General features: G+C 43.7%; 1 protein-coding gene across 1 annotated transcript; it reads right to left on the bottom strand.

Moving 5' to 3' along the window:
- Positions 1–10,688: 10,688 nt before the first annotated feature.
- On the bottom strand, positions 10,689–23,039 carry SPCS3 (signal peptidase complex subunit 3). The gene is made up of 5 exons (XM_023252310.2): positions 22,769–23,039; positions 21,230–21,303; positions 18,883–18,959; positions 15,219–15,334; positions 10,689–14,282 (listed from the first exon to the last, which is right to left on the bottom strand). The coding sequence occupies exons 1-5, from the start codon at positions 22,909–22,911 to the stop codon at positions 14,150–14,152; spliced, it is 543 nt and encodes a 180-aa protein (XP_023108078.1). The 5' UTR covers positions 22,912–23,039; the 3' UTR covers positions 10,689–14,149.
- Positions 23,040–23,878: the final 839 nt, after the last annotated feature.

The raw sequence follows: 23,878 nt of genomic DNA, 5'->3' as shown, positions 1-23,878 counted from the left end.
CCAACTTTACTCCTTCCAGGAGCTGATCGAGCATCCAAGCCATGAGCAAGTCCCCAAGAATTGGTGTAGGTCCATACCTCTTGCACCCTCTCCATCCAGAGGAAGTACATCATGAGAGTCACTGAGATCTCCTCCTCCATCATCCCAAGGCCATCTCTGGGTACCCTAACGCTAAAAGCTGATCACTCCTAACTGATGCCAGAATGTCGTGTAGGACCATCTAGAAACCAAATCCAAAAAATTTTTCCCTCTGGTAACTCAGTATAGGTCACAGATGTGGACCGAAAAAGGGATGGATGGCAGGGAGCTTATTAGTTCATCCAGAGCTTGTATGAGCCCATATAATCCCTTCGGTTTAATGTTGGAGAACTGTAATGGCTTAAGGCTTCACGGATCAGAAAAAAACGTATTTTATGATGTGCCTCTCAAGTCTTACAGTTACCTGGTATTTCAAACCCTGATAGTAAGCCAGGAATTATTCTGAAAAGAGTATTTGCTTTCTGAAGAGAGCAGAGTTTTGCTCCAAAACCCCAAGGGCATTCACCCTAATTCACCTACCAGAGCCAACCACAGGCTCCACACAGCCCCCCGACCAGATGCAGACCCTCACGGCCCCACTGGATCCACCAGGACGTGTGGCAGAATTGCTTGCATAGCCAACTGGGCAAACAGAAGGATCTTCTTTTATTCTGGGCCCCATTCAGAGCCATCAGCCCTGGAATTACTGGTTTATTGAGTATTTGGATTGGAGCAGCACCTAACTACGGTATATGTTGTCTCGTAAACCAAAGATGCCCAAGAAGAGAGGGTGCTTTCCCAGCGGCAGTGGATACAAGGGGCTACCATGTGCCTTTCACTTTAGAAGTGATATACTGGGGCACCTGGGTGACTCACTTCATTAAGTGACTGACTCTTGATCTTGGCTCAGGTCAGGATCTCATGGTTCGTGGGATCGAGCCCCGCGTCGGGCTCTGTGTCGACAGCGCAAAGCCTGCTTGGGATTCTCTCTCTCCCCCTCTCTCTCTCTCTCTCAAAATTAAAAACAGAAACAAGCGAAAAAACTTTAAAAATGACACATTATCATGACCCAGATTTCTGAACCCATGGACACCTCAGCATAGTGGCAGTTCCCAGAAATTTGTGGGGGAAAAGCTCCCACCCTCTGATATGCGTGTATATGAATAAGCTGGTTCACAAAATCCCATCAACATAATGTCACCAAAGTTCTAAATGGGTATTATCCATCCTGTAAGATGGTGATGTAAGGAGGCTCCCTGCTGACTAAATCATAGCAGGAAAAAACAGAAAACACCAATGCCCCGAAGCAAGACAGTAAAACTTACTTTAATGTAAAAGCAAACTTCTGGCTTATTGGGCACACGAGAAAGAGAAAAATACACTTACCAGGTCAACAGCTCCATAAAAGTTGCCAAGGGCTGTTTTCATTCCAGCAAAGAGATTCCTGCAAACTTGATTTGCCACCGGGTTGAACCACATACCCTAGGAGGCTCTCCTGCCGCAGTACAACTAGATCCTACATAAAGTAAATAAATGCACTGTTTGCACTCACTGTTCATGAGTTCGAGCCCCGCGTCGGCTCTGCGCTGACAGCTCAGAGCCTGGAGCCTGCTTTGGATTCTGGGTCTCCCTCTCTCTGCAGCTCCCCTGTTCATTCCCTCCCTCCCTCTCTATCTCCCAAAACTAAATAAACATTTTAAAAAATTTAAGATTTGGAAAATAAACATTTAAACAAGAAATCTTCTTAAAAATTAAACAAATAAATACATAAATAGATAATGATGGACAGCAGCAGCATGTAGGTCACAAGCAGGTGAATAGCTAGTGTTAGTAGATCGCATACACCTGCCACTCTCCTAGATGCTGGGACTACGGCAGTAGACAAACACCCCACCTCTCCTGGAGCTTACGTTTCTTAGACCTTACATTCCTAAGTATTCATTTATGAATCCTAAGAATTTGTTACATATGCATGGTACTATTTCAAGGTTTACATAATTCTTTTAAAAATCAGTGAATTAGGGGTGCCTGGGTGGCTCAGTCGGTTAAGCATCCGACTTCAGCTCAGGTCACAATCTCGCGGTCCTTAAGTTCGAGTCCCGTGTCGGGCTCTGGGCTGATGGCTCAGAGCCTGGAGCCTGCTTCCGATTCTGTGTCTCCCTCTCTCTCTGCCCCTCCCCCGTTCATGCTCTGTCCCTCTCTGTCTCAAAAATAAATAAATGTTAAAAAAAAAAATCAGTGAATTAAAAAATTAGGATCACCTGGGTGGTTCAGTCGGTTAAGCATCTGACTCTTGATTTTGGCTCAGGTCATGATCTCGTGGTTTGTGAGACTGAGCCCTGAATCACTGGGCTCCACACGAAAGAGCAGAGCCTACTTGGGATTCTCTCTCTCCCTCTCGCTCTCTCTCTGTGTTCCTCCCGTGCTCACATGCACACACTCTCTCAAAATAAACTTTAAAAAAAAATCAATGAATTAAAAATTAAATAAAAATTAAATACAAGAAAAAGGCTCAATCAATTCAAAATAACACAAGAGAAAAAATAAGCAAAGAAATAGATTGTACTTACAGTACAAAGAGGAGAGAACAAGTCCAAATACACTGACATTCATATAATGACCAATGAAAATTGGATTTTAAAACTCGTCTTAATCTATTTAGCACCTGGGTGGCTCAGTTGGTTAAGCGTCTGACTTTGGCTCAGGTCATGATCTCACAGTTTGTGAGTTCGAGCCCCACGCCGGGCTCTGTGCTGACAGCTCAGAGCCTGACGCCTGCTTTGGATTCTGTGTCTCATTCTCTACCTTCCCCCAGTTGTGCTCTGTCTCTCTCTGTCTCTCAAAAATAAATAAATGTAAAAACAAAAAATTTTTAAAGAGATCTCTCTAAAACATCAGGACCCAAAAAGGATGAAAGTAAAATGCTTGCATGCTATTTACTGTAGGGCCACACCATCCACTGTTCTAAGTTTGTTGTTCAGACTGCCCAGAAAATATCGTGTTTTGCATACTGTTAGTGGGTCTGTTTTTACTCAGATTTTCAGTGACATTTTAAAACTTCCTTGTCTTAAAGAAGAATAAACAAAAGAAAATAAACAAAACTTCCTTGTCTTGTTTCAGCGAGAGGGGATTTAGTGGCAAGGTGCACACACATGCGATAAAAACAGATTTATTTCTGTGAGCCCCTCTGAAAGATGGATAATTCTTTTCTTTGACACTGGTTTTTGAGTCTGGGCTCAGTTGAGATTAGATACTGCTTTCCCTTACCTCAACACTCTGCAAGGCTTTATCAATTTCCATGTGAGGGAAAACTAAATGCATTGACAAGTGCCCTTTCTACAGGTAATTTTTCTTTACAAACTTGAGCCTTGCGCAACTGTGAACCTGACACAGATCCCACACAGCGCGCTTGCTTTCCCCAAAGACACCACCAGAGGGCACCAAAGCTCCAGCAATCAGCAGAAGACCAGCCTTTGCGAACAGGACCATCGCAAGGATTCGATTTTTCCACAGCCCTGCACCTATACACAGCTGCGCATGGTGAAGAACTTCCCCTTCATGAGGGTCATATGAAATGCCAGGGCATCAAGGCGCAGAGACGGCACCGAGCCCAGTGCCCTGAAGGCTCTTTGCGAAATGATTTGGCCCTACAACATTTTCCAGCAGAGAAGTTAAATTTTAAAACCAAGAAACTCGGAAAAGAGCCTTGGTGGAGATGACTTCCCTCGCTAGTGGTTTTACAGGTTCAAATGAATAAAAACCGTTTCACTTACGTAGAAAATTCTCCGCCTGTGCCGCGTCACTTAAAGAATTCACTGAAGCCGCGAGGCAGGGATACGTCGCTTCTTTCTCCCATTAAACTTCGTAGAGCTTGTTGGGCCTGGGTTCCTGCCACTGCCAGTTGTGGAAGATGTTCCCAGGAGGCAAACCCGGCCCCAGGGACCGTACAGGGGACCTCGTTGTGCTGGCACCCGGCCCAGTGTACTCAGTCCTCCCCAGTACATGCACATCCGGGGGGGGAGGGTACTTTATACATTATGCACAGTAAGAGACTAAGGACAATAGCTAATGATCACACAGGACAACGAGAACCATCCTGTAACAGCTATGGGACCGTGACCTCTTTCTCGCACTCTCCAAATATCTTACTCCGCTCACGCCAGCTGCGGGATAAAACACGCCGGCAAGAAGGGAGGGAGTGACGTCAGCGTTTGACGTAAGACTGACGTCCTGACGCTCGGCGAGAAGGCGGAGCCTCTGCCTTAAGACCAGGGTCCTCTCCCTCCTCCTCCCGCAGCGAAGGGGAGGGTTCCGATTTTCTAATTAGTAAGGGTGAGCACCCCAGGGGCGCTTTCACAGCCTGTTAACAGTGTTGCTGCCGGTATAGGTCATTACCGATCGGAAAGGTCATCGAGGATTTTGAGTAGATACATGGCAGGTGGAGAGAAACACCCTGAGGCCCTGACTTCAATAAAAATATTCAGAACCTGATGGAAAGAATGTTAATACTGGTTTCATTGAATTTGTTATTGCTGTGATATAATCCAGGGTGAAGAGCTGGTGGTTTGTGAACTGTCAATCTTTAACTTAAAAACTATAAATCTGGGGCGCCTGGGTGGCTCAATCAGTGAAGCGTCCGACTTCAGCTCAGGTCGTGATCTCACAGTTCGTGGGTTCGAGCCCCGTGTCGGGCTCTGTGCCGGCAGCTCGGAGCCTGGAGCCTGCTTCGGATTCTGTGTCTCCCTCTCTCTCTGCCCCTCCCCTGCTAACAGTCTGTCTCTGTCTCTCTCTCTCTCTCTCAAAAATAAGTAGACATTAAAGAAAATTTTTTAAGTTACAAACCATGTGGCATAGAAGTGTTTCATGCTCATCTCTTAGTCTCCTGATGAGGTTTGCAACGCGCTGCCCTGACGATGACCACTTCCTGGATACCGACCTATGGTGTTGTCAGAGGATTCTGCGGTTTTCGTAGCGGTCCTGGTAGCAAGGACGCTGTTAAAATTTTCTGAGCCCTGTGCTCCCAGGAGGAGGCAGTGGTTGAGACATTTCGCTACCTTGGAAGGTCCGAGAAGCAACTCACTTCCGGGGATCACCTCCCCACACACTCCGAGAACCCAAGGCTGCCTCTTGATTGCCTTGTTTACCTCTATAAAATGCCAAGTCTTCTTCCTCTTTGAAACATCCTCGTGCAGAAACGCATGTTCTCCCAATCGCAATGGCCGGGAGAACCTCACCTCCTTCATTGTCTGGCACGTTTTGTCTTGCACACCTCCTTCCAGCCAAAGGTTTATTTCTTGATTTTTTTAACCTGGTCCTTCTTATTTCGCATGGTTAAAATGAGGGTAAATGTTTCCATACTTTTCATGACCACTAATAAGCTAATCTGACTGAAGAAATTGGTCTTTTTCCATCTTTACTAGAAAAACACCGAAGCAAGACTCACCGTTTTGCATCAAGTGAAATAACGACATAACTTGTTCTGTAATTATATGTACGAGAGAGAGAAAAAAAACTACGTCTTTGCTGAGAGACTTTAAAGTCTGTGAACTGTTCGATTCTGTCCGTTCAACTCCTCCACATGCCCGTTTCATAGAAATACTAAAATCCTGCTATACGCTCCGAATGCTAGAAGGTTCTTTTCCACACATAGTTATTTCTCACAGCAAGTCTGAAAGAAGGTTCGATCATTCCCATGTTTCTGGGGAAACAGCTCAGCCTTCGTGGAAGATGATTCAAGCTCTAGTGTAGATGCCAGGGTGTGAATATTGGCTCTACCACCAAAGACCCTCATGGCCTTGGGCAGGCTGCTCGCCTGTCTCTCAGTTTCCTTGTCCTTAAACTGGGAACGATAATCCCTCGTGGGGTTGTTGTGAGCTCATTTAACAAGAACTATATGCGAAGCACACATACTAATGCCAGGCACCTACAGCTCGGTCAATACCAAGCATTCTGCGTGGGCAAGTTGCTCTGTTACAAAACTAATTATGACTTGCCCCAGTTAGCAGAGCTAGAAAGTGACAGAACCCGAATCCAAACCCAGATACTTCTGACTTCAAAGCTGGGAACTCTTTGTTACACGGCACTCTGCCAAAGCTGACAGAATGCTTGGAAAGAGTCTGAAGTAATAAAAGAAACACTCAAAGATCCGACTATATTAAGAATTTCTATTTATCAAGAGACACCATGCAAGGAGTGAGAGGGGAAGCCAGAGTGAAATACATGTGAGTAACAAAAGACTGGGATGGAGAATATCTAAAGAACTCTTTTAAGTCAATGAAGACAGACCAGAAGAGAGGTAAGGTTTGAACAGGCACTGTACAAAACACATCCAAGTGAGCAATAAATATGTGAGAAGAAATTCAAAATGATTACACTTTCATAATCAGGAAAATGGAAATTAAAACCAAAGTGAGACACCACTGGACATCCATCAGCCCGGCAAGCACCAAAATCTGTAAGATCAAATGTAGGCGAAGTGTAAGCAAAGGGGTTTCACGCTTGAAAAAACCATCTGGGGAAAGCTGGGGAAGAGGTAGGAGAGACGAGGACATGAATCCCCCAAGACTGAGAACATCCCAGTCTTAGGCATGTACGTTAGAGCAGTGGTCTTCAATTGGAAGGAACATGAAACTCTGCACAGGACAGACTGCTCCATGCAAATCATCAGCTTTGCACTTTTCTAACCTGACCCGGCTGACAATGGGCCTGACCTTGAGGTCCTCCTTGGCCAGCTTCCCTTGGCAGAGGAAACATGGACTTTACCCAGAATCTTACTGTGGTGCATTGCTGCAAGGTATAAAACCCTGGGGGGAAAGAGAGAGAATCTGACAACTCTTTTAATAAAAGCACCATCAATCATGACGCCCCCATCTGAGCCGATTTCACTGAGTTATAATTATTTAGTAATGATTTATCAAAATTTCTAATATATCGGGGCGCCTGGGTGGCGCAGTCGGTTAAGCGTCCGACTTCAGCCAGGTCACGATCTCGCGGTCCGTGAGTTCGAGCCCCGCGTCAGGCTCAGGGCTGATGGCTCGGAGCCTGGAGCCTGTTTCCGATTCTGTGTCTCCCTCTCTCTCTGCCCCTCCCCCGTTCATGCTCTGTCTCTCTCTGTCCCCAAAAAAAAAAAAAAAAAAAAAAAGGTGAAAAAAAAATTTCTAATATATCTATATTTTGATTGTGTACTGTTGGTAGATGGAATAGCTTTTAAACACTTAGGGGGCACCTGGATGGCTCAGTTGGTTAAGCATCCAACTTAGGCTCAGGTCACGATCTTGTGGTTCGTGGGTTCGAGCCCCACGTTGGGCTCTGTGCTGACAGCTCAGAGCCTGGAGCCTGCTTCGGATTCTGCCTCCCTCACTCTCTGCACCTTCCCCGCTCGCGCTCTCTGTCTCTCAAAGGTGAATAAATGTTATCAGTGAATAAATCAATAAACCACACACTTAGAACAATGAGGTTATAGAAAATTTTATGTACATATTTTGACTACGAAGAAGCGTGGTACAGTTACCAAAGATTTTTGAAAATATTGCTATCTGTACCGATACCCATTATGATAAATTTTATTGGGGCAAAGGAATGTAAGTATGATTTTAAGCAGAAGAAAAAAGAATAATTAAACATTTTACCATTAAGGAAGAACTTGTTCATTAGAAATAAAATAAATGTGACTATCAATCATATTTCTGTTCCATTTGATACATTTAGCTACATGTCTTACAGTAATACACGTTTGTACTTTAAAATTTTAATATTTACACGATGCCAAAAATTACAACCTTTATACTATTTTCACAAGATGAAAAATTTTAGATGTTTAATAATATTAGCAATTCTTTTTTTCACCCCATAAATCTTTGATGTGCAACCAAAAATGTCTGAAGATCTCTTTCCTAGAGAAACACAAACCCACCAGGCTACCTGTGTGAGAATACTCACAACTGTCCATCAATAGAACAGGTGAAGAAATTATGCAGACTACGGATTGCTATGCATTACTATATTACAATTATTACACAATGAAAATTCAGCATAAACTATAGCTTCCCACAAAAACATTAATGAATCTCTCAAATTTACTGAGCCAAAGCAGCAAGACAAAAAAAAAAAAAAAAAAAAAAAAAAAAAAAAAACTCCTATGATAACATTCACTTATGCTCATAGCCAAGCAAAACTAAATTGTCACTTAGGGATGTGTGATAAATTATGTCATTACTCCCAAGAATTCCCTCCCCCTTCCTCTTAAGAGGATTACAAAGTGCTTCTTGAGACTTGCATTACTTCCTGATCGATTTTACATTTCCACCCTTTTGACTTTGGGTCAAAGGCTTTGCCATGTGACATGCCTGAGCTGATGAAATGAGTAGACACAAGGCTTGTCACATTCAATCAGAGGCTCCAGGAGGTACTGAGAAGTTCATGCAACGCGAGCCTGCTTGGCAAACCGAAAGATCAAGGTGGCCAATGGTGGCTGTGTGTGTAGATGTGTTACATGCTGGAGTGCTTTCAGTGAAACGTTTGCTTAGGCTCCTTGTATGGAAGCCATGGAGTCCCAGCAGCTTTGATGGGCTCTCAAGTGTTCAAAGTTACCCGCACTTAATAGTCTGACTCCCAGGAATCTCTTCCAAGTCCTAAAGGCATGGAGAACACGAGATCAAAGTTGGGCGAGAGCTGTGAACAGCATTCACTAAGAGATCTTTTGTGTATTCGAACAGCATTGAGTGATGCAAACAGCAGCAACCAGGGAAGAAGGAAATCAGTAAAAACTGGGTACCCCTTCACCGAAACTTAAAAAATAAAAATCACTCTAAGGAGGGAGTACTAGGGAGAAAGATTACATTTGTCAGGGAATTCTAATGCCCGATAAGTGTTTTAAAACCTAACTCTTAAAACCTAATATGCTCACTTTCAGAAAACTCTGAATGCCTACACAATTTAAACAAAAAAACACAGAAAACGCTAAAACGTTTTGTGACGCTTCTGGGCCAAGCTAATTAAGCAGCAAGATTTCTGCAGTTTCCCCCACCCCAGCCAGCCAGCTGGGAGGGCTGAGGGCCTCCCTCCCTCCCCCCACCCCGGGATGGCTGTCATGAGATGGGACACACCTGGGCCCTTCAATCACACCTTCTGGAAAACTGCCGGACCCCCTCACCTCCTTCCCACTTTGGCTTCCTTAAGGCAGGAAATGAACTACTCAAATTTTGAGGTTTCTCTATGACAGCAGTTAGTGGGACCTGAATTAACGCAGAGTAAGTATTTGAGCTCTCGAATGCCGAGATGAGAGCAGCGAGCAGGTAGCCGTCAGTCTCTCCCAACATCAAAGCGTTGGTAAAACATTACTTAGAGGTGAACGTGATCCCAGAGGATTTCAGGCCCGCCTGGTCTCGGCAGACAGGGTAATACAACAGCGGGGGTCTTAGCAGCAGGGGCTGCAGCAATGGGACAGGCCCCCAACTTCTCAAACAAACGTGGGGGGCTCTTCTAACGGGATGCGGTGCCCTCTACGCCCAAATGCCCTTGTTTTCGGATTCGCATCTCAGAACCCTCCTCCTCCCCGCTCCTCCAACTCCCACCCTTCAGATTCGTACTCCCCTCCTCTCCCAGGCAGGTTACAGCCCTTCCGAGCCTGCAAGGCAGCGGGGCGAGGGGCGCAGAAGTGGTGGCCTTAGAAGAGCAGAGGCTGTGTCTCACGGATCCCCTGCCGATCAGCACGCTTACTTTTCTCCTCCCAGATGCCTCCTGCCAGCTACCCTCAACAGATGCACCAGCGGGATGTGTGGGAAGCACCCACGTTCCAGAAAGGGGATGCCTCGTTGCTACTCTCTCGGGGGAGGGGAAGGCCCAGCTGGGAAGCTACTTTCAGCTCCAGGTCTCTTCAGGTAGAACAGGGCACACCTGCCAAAGCCATGCACTCACTCTTCTCTCTGCAGGAAGAACTCAGGAATCAGGCAACGGTTTACTGAGCCCCGGACTCTTGCTTTAACCTATGACCTGGCGAGTACGACACAGATCTAAGCACTGAAGTTCTGATGCGGGGTTGCCCAGGTTTGAAGAAAACAAAGCCAAAAGCTGGCCTGACCTCTCGTGTCCTCCCAAATAACATACGCTTAGGCTTTAAACACAAGTCCCCACTGAAGTCAGCTGATTCTCTATCCTTGAGGGAGTTGCTTTGGCTGAGTTCCCTGGGAAACGCTGTTTTCTTCGAAACTCCTCTCTCTTCTGAGGTAGATAAAGGATAGATAAAAGGTGGAATTTTCTGGAAATGCCCAGGTTCAGTGCAGCCCCATGAGCCAGACGTGTGAGGGCTGGGGGCCAAACCGGTGCAGGCTCGGCAAACCAGACCTTGACACGGAGGCACCCGCATTCCCCAGCAATTCCTTCAGGAGCTAAGCACGCATCTTGCAGATTTTGAGTCGGGTCTAGGTTGTGGTTTTCTCGTACTAGAGTAAAGCACTTTCCAGATCACTCCTCCTTCACTCACTACCCTTGGCTGGCTCCCGATCAAAAGTGAGGGCTGGGAGAACACTGGTCACAGAAGCAGGAGCAGCAGCATCCTGGCCTCGGGGTCTACAAGGAAACAAGACTCACCCCACGTCACCGGGGGCACTCACCAGGCAGGGAGAGTGTCGGCAACAAAGCGGCCCCGCGGTTTGGCCACAAAGACAAAGGACTGCATTCATCATCCGTATTTATTAGGCGCCTGGTCCGTGCAAGGCACTGTGCTAGGCGCGGGGAAAGATACAAAGACAAATCCGACAGGACTGCCCTCAAAGAGCTTACAGTCTAGGAAAGGAGCATACAGTGTCTGGAGAAGATATTTTAGATGTAAATAACCTCCCCCCACCACCCACCCCACAAAAGGGAAAAAAAAACAAGAACTTAAGTTTACTCAACTTGGCTTCATTTTCTTCTAGTTCAGCAGCTTGACATAAAAAGCATGTATCTGAAAGTCTTTTAAAATGCACACTTCTACTCGTAAACAAAATTCATCTTCATTAGAAAAAAAGGCTGTTTGTTGCAATTACGAAAATCCTCAAACACATCTTCAGTATTTTCATGAATTTTTTTCTTACGAATCTGTTATTTGTAAACAATTTCCTAAATCGCTTCAAAACGTGCAACTTTTGAAAGAGACCTCTTTAAACCCACTGGCAGTCACACAGAACATAGGCAGGCTCTCTACCAAAAGCAAAGTGTCTGAAACAAATAGGTGTTGTTTTACTACCAAAGTTCACAGCTTACGGTTTTTCTCCCTACACTCATCTCACGTCAATTCAAAACATTATAAAATAGCACCTCCAGTAACCTATACCTCAAAGACCCGAAGCTTTCAATCACGAAGCTTTAGATAGAATATTGGGGGGGGAAATGTCTGATACAACCTTAAAGACCCATCTTCGTGCTATTACTAAGCCGGCCAGACCCACCAAAGAACTGTAAAACAATTCCAAAATAGGGAATTTACAATCACCCACTTTCCCATTACACCCTTAGGAATTTCTGAAGTGTCAGTTTTCTGTTATTTTCCTTTAAGCATCAAGAAACCAAATGTAATCAACTGGGGAAATAAAAAAGCACCGACAGAGCTTCTCCAGGCTAACCTGCTACAGAAAAGGACGATGTGAGCCAACTGCAAATTACTTGGCTTCTAACCAGAATTCTTTTAGGTACGTTTCTTGCAATCGTTCTCCTTTCCCAAGATCCTCTCTGGACTCAGACATTTCTAACACTTAGGTTTCTGTTCAATCTGAAGCCTTGGACTTCGTAAGACTTCTTGAAAACACAGACACTAAGGTAGATGATATGCCGATCAAACTGAACACAAGGCCATCTGTTTTCATGAAGAATCACAGTCAACCAACAAAGCCATGCGACCCAAAAATGAGTTCCTGAGACAGAGGTTTCTTATTCCCACGTTGGAGCATCCTTGTCCTGAGCAGTTGCCCGAAGTTCAGTAAAAACCAAAACCTAACCATTGTGCTACTGGGATCTTTCTGCTCCTCTTCCTCACCCAACTCCAAAGAAGCGGGCGAACTGGTCAAATAAACTTCAACTCAAGTGAACTTCAACATTCATCTCCGGCAACCTAACACAAGCGCCATCACAGAGGTGTAGGGAACCACCACACGGGCGCCTGCACCTGGTTGGAACCGCAGGCTTATTGTGGTGCCCGCCTTCACGGATGCACCCTGGGGTTCAGCCGAGACACCTACGGATACTACGCTTCCACGTGTAGTAGCTGTACAAACTATAGAAAGTTAAATTTTCTGGGTATAAAATCTAACAGAAATAAAGTCAAATCAGGAGGAACAGTTGTGTGTTAGTCTTCTGGTCGCCTTCCTGTCGTCCCATTACTAAATGGCTTTTCTGTTCAGTCTCTGCTGAACAGATACCACGCATTTCAGACTCCTGTGGTTATAAAAGAACCACTGTTTAAGTTAAGGACTCTCCAACTCCGTCTTACAGATAAAGAAACCGAGACCCTGAACAGCTGAATGAAGAAGCTGGGGGCCACATCCACTCTGGTATTGGTGATCAGACACCTGCAACCTTTGACACAAACCACGGGATCACACACAGTGACCGCTAAAACCAATGTAAGGAAACGGGGAGGTGTTTCATAGGAGGTAAATGGAACAACTGTTAGCTGAAACCTATTCTTAGAAAACATCAGCCCTTTTTGGTTACTGCTGAGAGTGTAACTACAGTGTCTGGTCTTGCTTTTAAGGGTAATTGATTTGTACTTGCTTCCTTGAGGACATTTATTTGTTCACAGTAAGAAAAAATCATGTTAAATATGGTCATATATTCAACCGTGTATTATTCTGCATTTAAATTATTTCTATATACATTTGGATTCTTCTACTTTTCACAAAGTAAAATTAATTTATGCAGAGAATGAAACGAGAGATCCTCTCTGTAGAAGTTGTTGGCAGCCTGAAAATTAGTCACTTCCATACAGGACGGGAAACCGCTTTAAGGAGAGGCCGAAAGAGGGTCCAGGGTCACAGAAAACATAATGAAAATTGTAAGTGAATTCTGATTAGCCGGTAATCAGAGCTACAGGAGAAAGGACAGGCTTAGAGAATTAATCTGAGGGAACTTTTAACTCCCTTCCTTGCTAGGTAACCGCAAAGCATTCAATAAACTTCCGGGTGTCAGTTTCTTCATCTGCAAAGACCTCACATTCGAACTACTTACCTCATTAGATTATCGAGGAGAACACATAGTAAAACATATGAGAGTGCTTCTAAGTGGAAAAGCACACCAACAAATACTGATTATTATTACCGCAATAATTATTAAAATGGGGACCTACAAAAAATTTTAAATAATTACCACTCAGTGGCACGAGGCATGCTCACGAAAACAAACTTAACTCAGAAGGTAAACCATGCAAACGTTCTCAACTTTCAATGGCAATGCTAAAAATTCACACAAAGATATAATACAAAGGAACAATTTTAGAGAAAGCACTGAGACACACATATTTGGTTGACTTAAGAGACTTTAAAGTGAGTTAGAATGATTTCCAGCTTATAAAGAGGTATTTAGTCTTTAAGTGGAGAAGGCTGCTCGTCACCTGTAAGAAAACCAAGCATCATGGGGCATTCCTAAGACAAATGGAACAAAATCCTGTCCCTCTTGGCTGTTTTATAAACCAGTGTCTCACAAATAACCATCTTAATGCTTCCAGTAATGAGACACACCCTCAAAGACAATGTCCGCTTCTGAATCACATCCGATGTGAACCTGCATGAATGCAAGGCATAAAATAGCATTCTCATAACTCCACAGGCGCCTAAAAGTTTTAACAACTCTTCATGCTCACTTTCTATTCCATAAAGAATCATGGACATACGGGAATATCTCCAAGATAAATTTGTTACAAATCTTTATTATGTAGTTGTCTTATTTTTATAATACTCCACTCTGGTGGCCTTCTTTTGTGTGTGTTTTGTTTGTAAAATTGAGTCTAAATAGCACATTAACCTTTCAAATATGCCTTTTGATGTTAGTCTTATGCCCCCCCCCAAAAAAGTAACAACCAAAAAACAAATGAAGATACAAGGGAAGAGAAAAATGAGATATGATTAAGTATAAAAATATGTTGCTTCAAATTCAGAATAATTTAATAACTCTTCGTTATTTCATATGTATCTGGAAATGGGACAGATACATGACCTGATCCTGTCACAAGAGGTAGAATTCCAGCATTTGGTACAACGTTCCAAGACAGGGTTAAAGTGACATTCCTGTTTCCCCTATAAAAAGATATAATAATAAACGGATGTCAGCAGAAACATTTTTAGTTCAAAGAAAACATTTTAATTCAAGCACTGAGGCTCAAATACTATAGAACTAGCTATTTGTAACTGGAACCCTCATCTATCAACAGAAGTTTTCTCGTCTTCTGAAATCCCAGGGACCCGCATTCTATTTGCAGGCATCCCATGATGACCTACCTAAATTCACTCAGTTACAGTTATTAGAACCACCAGCCAAAAAGCTTAAATGAGTAAAACACAGAGAATATAAAGAGATTTGAGCTAGATGCCAGCAGGCAATGATTTGCAATCTAATTCTATCCTTATCTAGATTGTGAACACATCACAATTTCTCACGGCTGGCAATTTTTCGTCTGCAAAACCAGAGCTTTGGTTAAAACAGCTCTCCCCTAAAATCCTTTCCAATGTTTACTCGCAGAGCTTAAGAGCTAAAAATGACCCCAAAAGACCAGCCATTCTAATTCCTTCACTGGGTGTGAAAGGACACTGAGGTTCAGGGGAGTTCAGAGAAGCACAGCAAGAGCCCTCAGTGTCACCTCCTGGATGAATGCACTATTTCTCCATTAAGGGTCCCCGAGAACTTCCCTCCCCATGTTCCCTAAGGAGCCCCCTGCCAACCACAGTCCTACCGCAGGTGGGACAGCCCAGGCCCCCTGCGCACTTGGGACTAGAAGCATCTGAGGGCTTTCTGAGCGTGACTGGGGTTCACATACTGCAAGAAACTGTGTGCTTTTCCTAAACCCCAGTTACTATGACAGTATTTCTACCCAATCCTCTGGTTTGGATCCGTATACGTTTCTTCTTTCTCAACTGTCCTCTTTGTACCCTCTAATCTTTTTCTTTAAAATAAAAAATACTTTACATCGTTCTCTCCCCCGGACAATTACAAGTAAAGGACAAAGAATTGCTCACTTGAGGCCATTTCCATCGTCAAAGAAAAAATATTTTGTTTTCATATCTTTCAACAGCAGCTTTGGATTATCACCTCGCAGAACAATCTTGTCCCAAAGGACTACTTGGTTGAGAGCCTACATTAAAATGAAAATGAATTAGACAGCTCATCAGAAATTCATCTCTGTCACTTCAAATTCAAAGCAGTGCTAAGCAAATAGTTTAATTTATATTAATAATACAACTTTTGAGGGAATTGCTGAAATCTTAAAGCACACGAAACAATAACAAGAGGATACACATAAGAAGTCGAGCTTTGCTGGGACAAAAGATGATCTCCCAGGAAATCACTGCTTTTGCTAAGGCAACTGTCACTTAGGGCCCCCACAGCTTACTCCGAGGGTGTAGACCTACTCGCTCTCCAGAGAGAGGCCCTTGGAGACACAGAAGGGATTATTAGAATCCCTGGAAGGAAAGCATTCTCGTAAATCACCTCTCCTGCCCAGCTCAGTGTGGACTCTGCACAGTGTCAGGGAAACTGAGGCAACTATTCCTGGTCCGTCACACTGTTAACAGGGGTCACTGCAGCCAGATTAGATTATGAATATTTACGTATCTCCAAGGTCTTTAAATTATCGAAGAATCACTAAAGAAATGAAGCCTTCTAAATATTTTTCCCTTAAATTAACCATAGGCACATCTTGTTTCATTTATGTCAACATTCTAGAAGCCAATTCTTTGAAACCGCTATTTTGACACATCAAAAGCAAGTTCTGTTTGGAAAATGAGGGGCATAAAATGAAGACAAAACACATTTGTGATCACTACTAAATCCCAAGACATCTGTTCTTATAAAGCTATTATGCATTATTAGCCTGGGAGGCCAACTGCTAGCATGTGGGGACTGTGCTCACTAAAAAGGAATGTGGAAGTAATTTCTAAGAGGTTTCAAATCTTCACCATAAAACCGCGAAGATTAAACAGAAACATCGAGACTGAAGAACATACAAAGATATGCCGAAGTGAAATGACATCTTCTATACATTTATTCATTCACCAAAGCAATGATGTGTCAAAGTTCCAAGTTGTATTAACTTACTAGTCACACTGGGGTAAACCAGAATTATGAATATGATTTAGGTACACCTGTCGTCAAGGTGACACAGAAATTTGGATAATTTGTTGAGACCTGTAGAATAGTATGTGTGTATACAGTCATTACTCTTACCTTCAGAGTAAGTTTTTCTAAATGACCCTTCTAACATTTTGTTGATTCTCAAGGACAAGGACCAAAACTCCTCCAACCCAATAATCCGAGTGCCTAACAAATTTTGTGGTACAAAAGGTATGCTCAAAATAAATGTAAAATGAATTGAAATACTAAAAATTGCAGTTAACTAATCAAACCAATCAACAGATAAAGTTGATCAATTTTTCATCCCTTGAAAGGAAATATAGTTCAAATAACATACAGAAGTAGACTCATCTCTAAATACGAATTTACCTCCAGACTGTATGGTAACAAACACGAGAGTGACTTAGGTGAAATAACAAAGAAGCACATTTTAATTCCATGGATTTCACTTTTGTACTTTAATTCATTTATCACAATCACTCACTTGACACTTTCAGGGGATTTCTGTTTTAGTGACATTCCATACAAATATCTCAACCCTTACTCTTATCTGCAAAAAAAACTCTAAATCAAAATGGACCAGTAAGTTTCAATCTACAAATTAACAATTTTAGTAGTGTTTTAACCTAATAGTTTAGTAGCTTTTCATTACAAAACTTCTGATAAAGTCTAGTTTATGATTAGAAAGACTACTTTTAAGTAAATAATTGGTGAATCCCATACAACTCCAAAGCAAAGGAAAATACTTCCCAGCAGACAAAGGTTAACTGGAGATATACGGCTTGGTAAGACTATCAAAATAGTTCACATGAGAAGAAAAATAGAAATATTTAGATGGATTTTAAACTAATCTGACATGATTCAAACATTTGTCACCTTTACAGTTTTTAATTACATACATGGGTAATGAGAGCTGTAAATACAGCTCACAGAGTTTGCTGATTCACATACCTTTCTCCAGTCAAAGCTGTGGAAAGAAAACTTTGGCCTGAAGAGTGTGACACCCGAGCAGCAATGCCTCACCCCCATTTCCTCGTACACCCAGCATTCAGCAACATCCTTTCTGACCTTATCATTGGAAATGGTCACCAAAGACTTTCGATCACAAATTATTTTGAGCACAAACCCCAAAAGATGCATTTTTATTTACAAATGATGTGCACAGTACACGTTACTACTTTCGGACGATATCATCACTGATAGTCAAGGCAAATTTGCATTTCAAATAGTATTCCTGACCAATGCTGAATTTTCTCAGCCAACTTTTTTATTAGATCTCAGCTCTCTCTTTTTTTAATCCACTGTGGCTAAGCAGCTCCAAAGAGAAAGAAACCCACCAGCTCTGCCCCTTTCCTGTTGCTTACATGTGGTTGAACCATTCACATTTTCAACCTGTGATTCCTTTGCAGGAATCTTTTCAACCATTTTTTCCATTTTGTAAGGATTCGTTTATTTAAAAATAGGTAACATCAGAGGCACCTTGGCGGCTCAGTGGGTTAAGTGGCCAACTCTTGATCTTGGCTCAGGTCATGATCTCACGGTTCGTGGGCTCAAGCCCCATGTCGGGCTCTGTACTGACAGCATGGAGCTTGCTTGGGAGTCTCTCAGTCTCTCTCTGTCTCTTTCTCCCTCCCTCCCTCTTTCTGCTCCTCCCCTGCACGCTCTCTCTCAAAATAAAAGTAAACTTAAAAGAAATAGGTAATATCACCCACTTAATTGGATTATACTGCACCACCTTACAAAATGCTGAAAATGAATGAATGAAGAAATGCAGGCAGTGTGGTCACCCTCCTGCCCGCTGAATTCCTCCTCTTCCTCCAGGGACGCTGCATGTTGCAGGAGACATGTAATCACCTGACTTAGGGACTGAGTGTGAATATTAACGTCAGCCCGTATTGCAAGTATTAGTAAAGCTTCTTTCCCTTTTATTTTAAACAGAGAAACATACAGATCAACTTCTTTCCAGTATGGCGCGTGAGGAGCTTCGAAGTGGCCACTCCATCCTAACAGCCAGTAAAAAGCTAATGAACTGAAAAACTGGCAACTCTTCCTAGATCCGTAAGAGAGGAAAAAATAGCTCTGAACGGTTTTTCGTATGGATTGCCCCGTCTGCACCCCAATCAGGGGACAATACTAGAGAGCTACAGAAGCAGAAAAAAGACAGAGGCTACCAAAGGAGATGTTTTCTTAGTAGAATCACCTCTCTGGAGGCCTGTGATTTTTACCAAACTCCTCAGGTCAGATACTCTGAATATATGAAATTTATATTCTTGGAGCACCTGGGTGGCTCAGTCAGTTGGGCGTCCCACTCTTGATTTCAGCTCCGGTCATGATCTCCCTTTTCGCAGGATTCTAGGGATTCTCTCTCTCCTCTCTGTCCCTCTCCCATGTGCTCACGAGCACACACACTCTCTCTCTCTCTCAAAATAAATAAACATTTAAAATAAATTAATAAATAAATAAAATGAGGTTTTAATGATCTATTAACTAATGAGGTTTTAAAGACTGATTAAAACTTAGATATGTGTGTGTATATATATATATACTTACATTATTTTTTGTTGAATATTCTGCTGATAAATAAAGAAACAATTGCTTAACATTCCAATCAAATATGTTCTCTAGATGTAAATAAATTAAGGAATATATAAATCATGAGGCAGCATACCACTTTTAAACCACTCTTGTTCATAATTATCCACAACAATACTAATACTAAAATAGAAAAAAAGGAGAGGTGGGCCAGAAACATAGTGAGACACTAATTTAGTAAAAATACATGATATATATATATATATATATATATGTATACATATATATATATATATATATATATATATATGTATACATATATATATATATATATATATATATATACTGTAAAATCTAGCTCATTTCAAAGAAAAATATATCAGCAAGATTATTAGCATTATCACCCCACACCTCTAGGCATTACTAGCTGAGATTCTTTGGTTAATAATAACAGAGCAATACAAAATTTAGCTTTCTGTGACACCGACTAAGCCTAAAAGAAAGAGGATTTAATCCTTCAAGCACTTTCGATTCCATGGATGTTCTAAAGGATAACCAGCCCTCGCCATTTAAATTTACTGATAAGCAAACATGAACTAGCTCATGTTAATTACACGAAGTATAATAAATTGTCCACGTTGCTTTTGGACACATGCCAGCAGAGATCAAAATGTCTCAATCCATGAAGTGCTTTGGTAAGAATATGCAGTTGAATACCAATTTGATTTCATCAGCGTATCAGAGTGAAGGAAAAAAAATTCATGGGGATTCAACACAAGAGCTGTGTCACTGGGGAATGAACGGAGTTAATGTTTGCGTTCTTATTAAGTATTATATGAAAATGGTGAAGTCTTTTCATTATGTGCGTTTTCATACCGACAGCAACACATCTATTTCATTCCACGTTTAGACATGTGTATCCGCTAAGAATCACACTACTGCAGAAGAACGGAGAAGTCTAGGATAGCTCTTTAGAAGAAAGGGCACAATTTCAAGTTTAGCAGCAGCATTAAGAAAAGCTGACTTAACCACAAATGAGACTGAATATGTACAGTTGTTGAGAGATGAGGAAATTTCACTGGAATTCTCCTGGTACACAAAGCTACTACTTTCACAAGAGATCCAAGCTCCTTACTAGTTTTAAATGACGTGAAGACTCAAAAGCAGACATACCAAGTTTACCATGGGACTGTGGTCACGGTGCACTTTATTTCCTGAAAAAGTGTCTAGAGAGCGAATTCTTAGTCTCTTTCTAAACTCAACATTTTATTTCTAAAAAGTCCAGTTAAAGTAATTCCATGGCAGTAAAGAGCCGTATCAGGTAAAGTCTCCGGGAATGTTATCTGCTTCGACAGACAGGTGCTTTACCCCAGTTCAGACAGTGCCATCACCAGAGCCAATTTTAATACCGAGGTCTTAAAGAGCCAGGTGACTGCACTGGAAGGGGCAGGGAACAATGCTACCAAGACCCTAGAAGACTGGATTGGCCAAAATGAACAGTTTCCAAAGGTAGAAACTCAAGATAAAGAGAAAATATTAAATCATCCTCATTTTAAATTAACTCCTTTAAATATTAAGATTTTTCTGACTATGATAAAAGTACTTATAAAAAAACGATAATGGCAAAATGCTCATACAGTTTACCAATGACCATTCTGATAACGATCTTCTAAACCTTAAGAGATGCCAATTCACTTTTTTAACCTAGGTTTCTCTCTGCTACTGTAAAATATGGATATTTTACTTGGGATTGTACGTGAAAGATTCCATCTACATAGGCTGAGCACTGGTAACATCTTTCTTTCTGTAATCCAAACAACCTGGTTTTTTCTTTCCGAAATAGATTCAAACTCTCTTACAGCTTTCAATCTAGTTAATGTTTCTGTAAACAATTTAACGTAGGTTCATAAAATGATAACTGAAGAATCCAAAAATAATTTTTTTCAAAGTGTGAATGAAAAGGTATGAAAACTCTTACTAATAGAAACATAGGTATGGAAACTAAAGGGTGCAGATGTTTATCTTGAGAAACTTAACAGAAAAAGACCATGGGGGAAGGGAAGGGGGGAAAAAAAGAGTTACAGAGAGGGAGGGAGGCAAACCATTAGAGACTCTTAAATACAGAGAACAAACTGAAGGTTGATGGGGGGTGGGGGAGAGGGGAAAATGGGTGATGGGCATTGAGGAGGGCACTTGTTGGGATGAGCACTGGGTGTTGTATGGGAGCCAGTTTGACAATAAATTATATTTTTAAAAAAAGAAACTAAAGTATGGCTGATTCAGGAGATAGTCAAAAATCACTAAGCAACATGTGTATCATTATACAACTATAGAGAAAGCAATAAAACATTTTCTTAAAGGATATCAGCCGTTATATCAAATGTAATGAATCCCAGATCACTTCTTTCTCTAGGTCCAGTGAAGTCTTCTACATTTTTTCTAAAAATAAAGACAAAAGTATTATCATCCTTGAAATATAACAGCACATACAATTCACATAATTCCATAAAGCTGGACGCACAGGTGGAACAGCAATCCCAGAGAGAAACAAGTAAAAATCAGAAAAACCTGTAAGTGTGAAAACAGGATAAAAATGTTAATCTGATACAAAATGAGGTCTTTCGCCATATTCATATACCTTAACAAAGAATCCCTAGCGGGGTGTAAAAACTGCTCAAAATGTAAACACTTGCTGTAAAGCACTTTGATAGCATGCGTAGAAGGTTCCAGATGACTACAGGTGGTGTGGAAGAAGCTAAGATAAAGTGATAACCACTGTTGTTTATTGAGTGCTTATTATGTGTCTGGGCCAGGTGAAGAATGTATTTTCTTTACGATCTCAATCCTCGCGCAACAAGCCTGCAAGTTGGGTATTATTTCCATTCTAGACAAAAGGAAATTAAGGTCCAGGACGGTACGAAACTTGCTCAAGATTAACACCAGCTAACAGTTCCTGTGTCTATTTGAATCTAAAACACAGTATCTAATAAACTGCAATAGGGGAAAAAAAGGGGGTGGTGGCGGGGGGTGGAGTCGGCGATTAGAGGACTGGCTTGCCTGCCACTCCGACAAAGAAATCAAGGAAACTGACGTTGAAGAACAAGAGTGAACTTGATGCAAGATGGAACAGAGAAGAGGTGAGAACCAGGGGGGGAAAAGCAACGTATCCAAGAAAAAAAGTGCCAGAGAACCAACATTATGAAGGAAAAAAACCCAAAAGCATTCACGAAATGACAACGTCATTCTGGAATCCCATTTTTGGCATTTTCGCCGATTTATTCACGCGGCGGACTTAGACCATCTCCACCGCGCCGCATCGGGGAGCTGGGACGGCGACCGCGCTCGGCGCATCCCGACCCCTCCAGCCAACTTCAAAGCGGCAGCAGGCGAGCGCCGCCGGCAGAGGCAGGAAGGACAAAAGCGGCGGGGGGCCGGCGGGGCCGGCCCCGCGCGCTCACCAGCGGCGGGGCGGACCGCACCGGAGCCCGGGCGAGCGGGCGGCGCACCGGGCGGGCAGCGCGCGGCCGGCGGCGGCGCCGCCGCTCTGCTGGTGTGTTGCTCCCTCATTGGCCAGGCGTGGGCGGGGGGAAGTGAGGAACAGGAAGGAAGCGGAGGCACTGGCCTGAGTAACACTCAAAATTAAAATTTAAGAGCAAGCCCGGGAATTTGCGGCGGAGGGGTGGGAGCTCGAGGGGAAGCCGGGAAGCCCGCGACGTCCACCCGGGCGTCCGCCCTCGGCGGCGACGGCCGCTCGGCAGCGGGGAGGGTGGGGGCGGCCCCGGGGCGGCGCGGACGCCCTGCCCCGCGGCGCCCCCCCGCCCCCGGCGCGGCGGCCCGGCCTCGACGCCCACCCCGGCCCGGTCCAGGCGCCCCGCCCCGCCGGCCGGGCCTCGGCCGCACTCACAGCATGATCCGCGAGACGTGCAGCCGCACCGGGACGCTCCGGTCTTTGAAGGCGGTGGTGATGAAGCAGCCGAAGGTGAGCGCCGCCATCACGCTCAGGGAGAAGGCGAACAGCGAGTTCGCCCGCGACAGCACCGTGTTCATCGCGACCGTCTGCCCCGAGCCCCGTTCCACACGCACACGGGGGACCCCGTTCCGGCCGCGGACCGGCTCCCTGCGATCCGCGCCGCCTGCGCCCGCGCGCGTTCCGGGAGCGCGCGCCGCCGCGGCCCCGCCTCCTTTCCGGTCCTCCGACGCGCGCGCGCGCGCGCGCCCGCCTCCCGGGACACACCCACCCTCGCGGCCTATCGCCTCCACCAATCAGCGACGTGCAAGGGTTTCGCCACGGAAGACCCGCCCCCTGTCCTGGCTTCCTCTCCTTTGGCCGCTAGGCTCGCCCACCCTTTTTTCCCGGTCCTTCGGTGTGGTGGTCAGAGTGCCGGTATTTCATTAATTTGCGCTTGAAACCAGCAGCAGAACAAGTTCGTTTGGAGTGTGTTCTGAGGCTGCGCGTTGGAAGCAGCACTTTACAAAACTCTTACCCTTTGTCACATCGGGTCAAAGTTACAACAGTTTTTTGGAGGGTATGGGACAGAAAGAGTGGCCGCCCGGTTCCCCAAAGCAGTGTGCCTTTACTTTACTTTCCACGTCAAACCTCAGTCCAGTTCCCAGTAATGCTTTGCCTTACAACTGCAGCTAAAGCTGTTTCTGACGGTTAAGAGCTGCTGCTACCAATTTTAAATATTTGCATTTTAACGTGACATTTCCCATAACTAAAAGAATAACCTCACGGGGTTCTTAAGATCAAAGGAGATAATTACTGTGGGATTGCCATACAGCACAATGTATAAATATTTTATTTTGCTTTTTAATTCATTTTTGAGAGAGGAGAGAGAGAGAGAGACAGAGCACGAGCGGGGGAGGGGCAGAGGAGATAGATACAGAATCTGAAGGAGTCTCCAGGCTCCTAGCTGTCAGCACAGAGCCAGATGTGGGGCCCGAACCCACGAACTGCGGGATCATGACCTGAGCCGAAGTCTGACGCTCAACCGACTGAGCCACCTAGGCGCCC

The sequence above is a fragment of the Felis catus genome, chromosome B1 (genome assembly GCF_018350175.1).
Source record: "Felis catus isolate Fca126 chromosome B1, F.catus_Fca126_mat1.0, whole genome shotgun sequence".
Taxonomy (NCBI): domain Eukaryota; kingdom Metazoa; phylum Chordata; class Mammalia; order Carnivora; family Felidae; genus Felis; species Felis catus.
The sequence above is the reverse complement of the archived record's forward strand: the minus strand, read 5'-3'. Positions and strand labels throughout refer to the sequence as shown.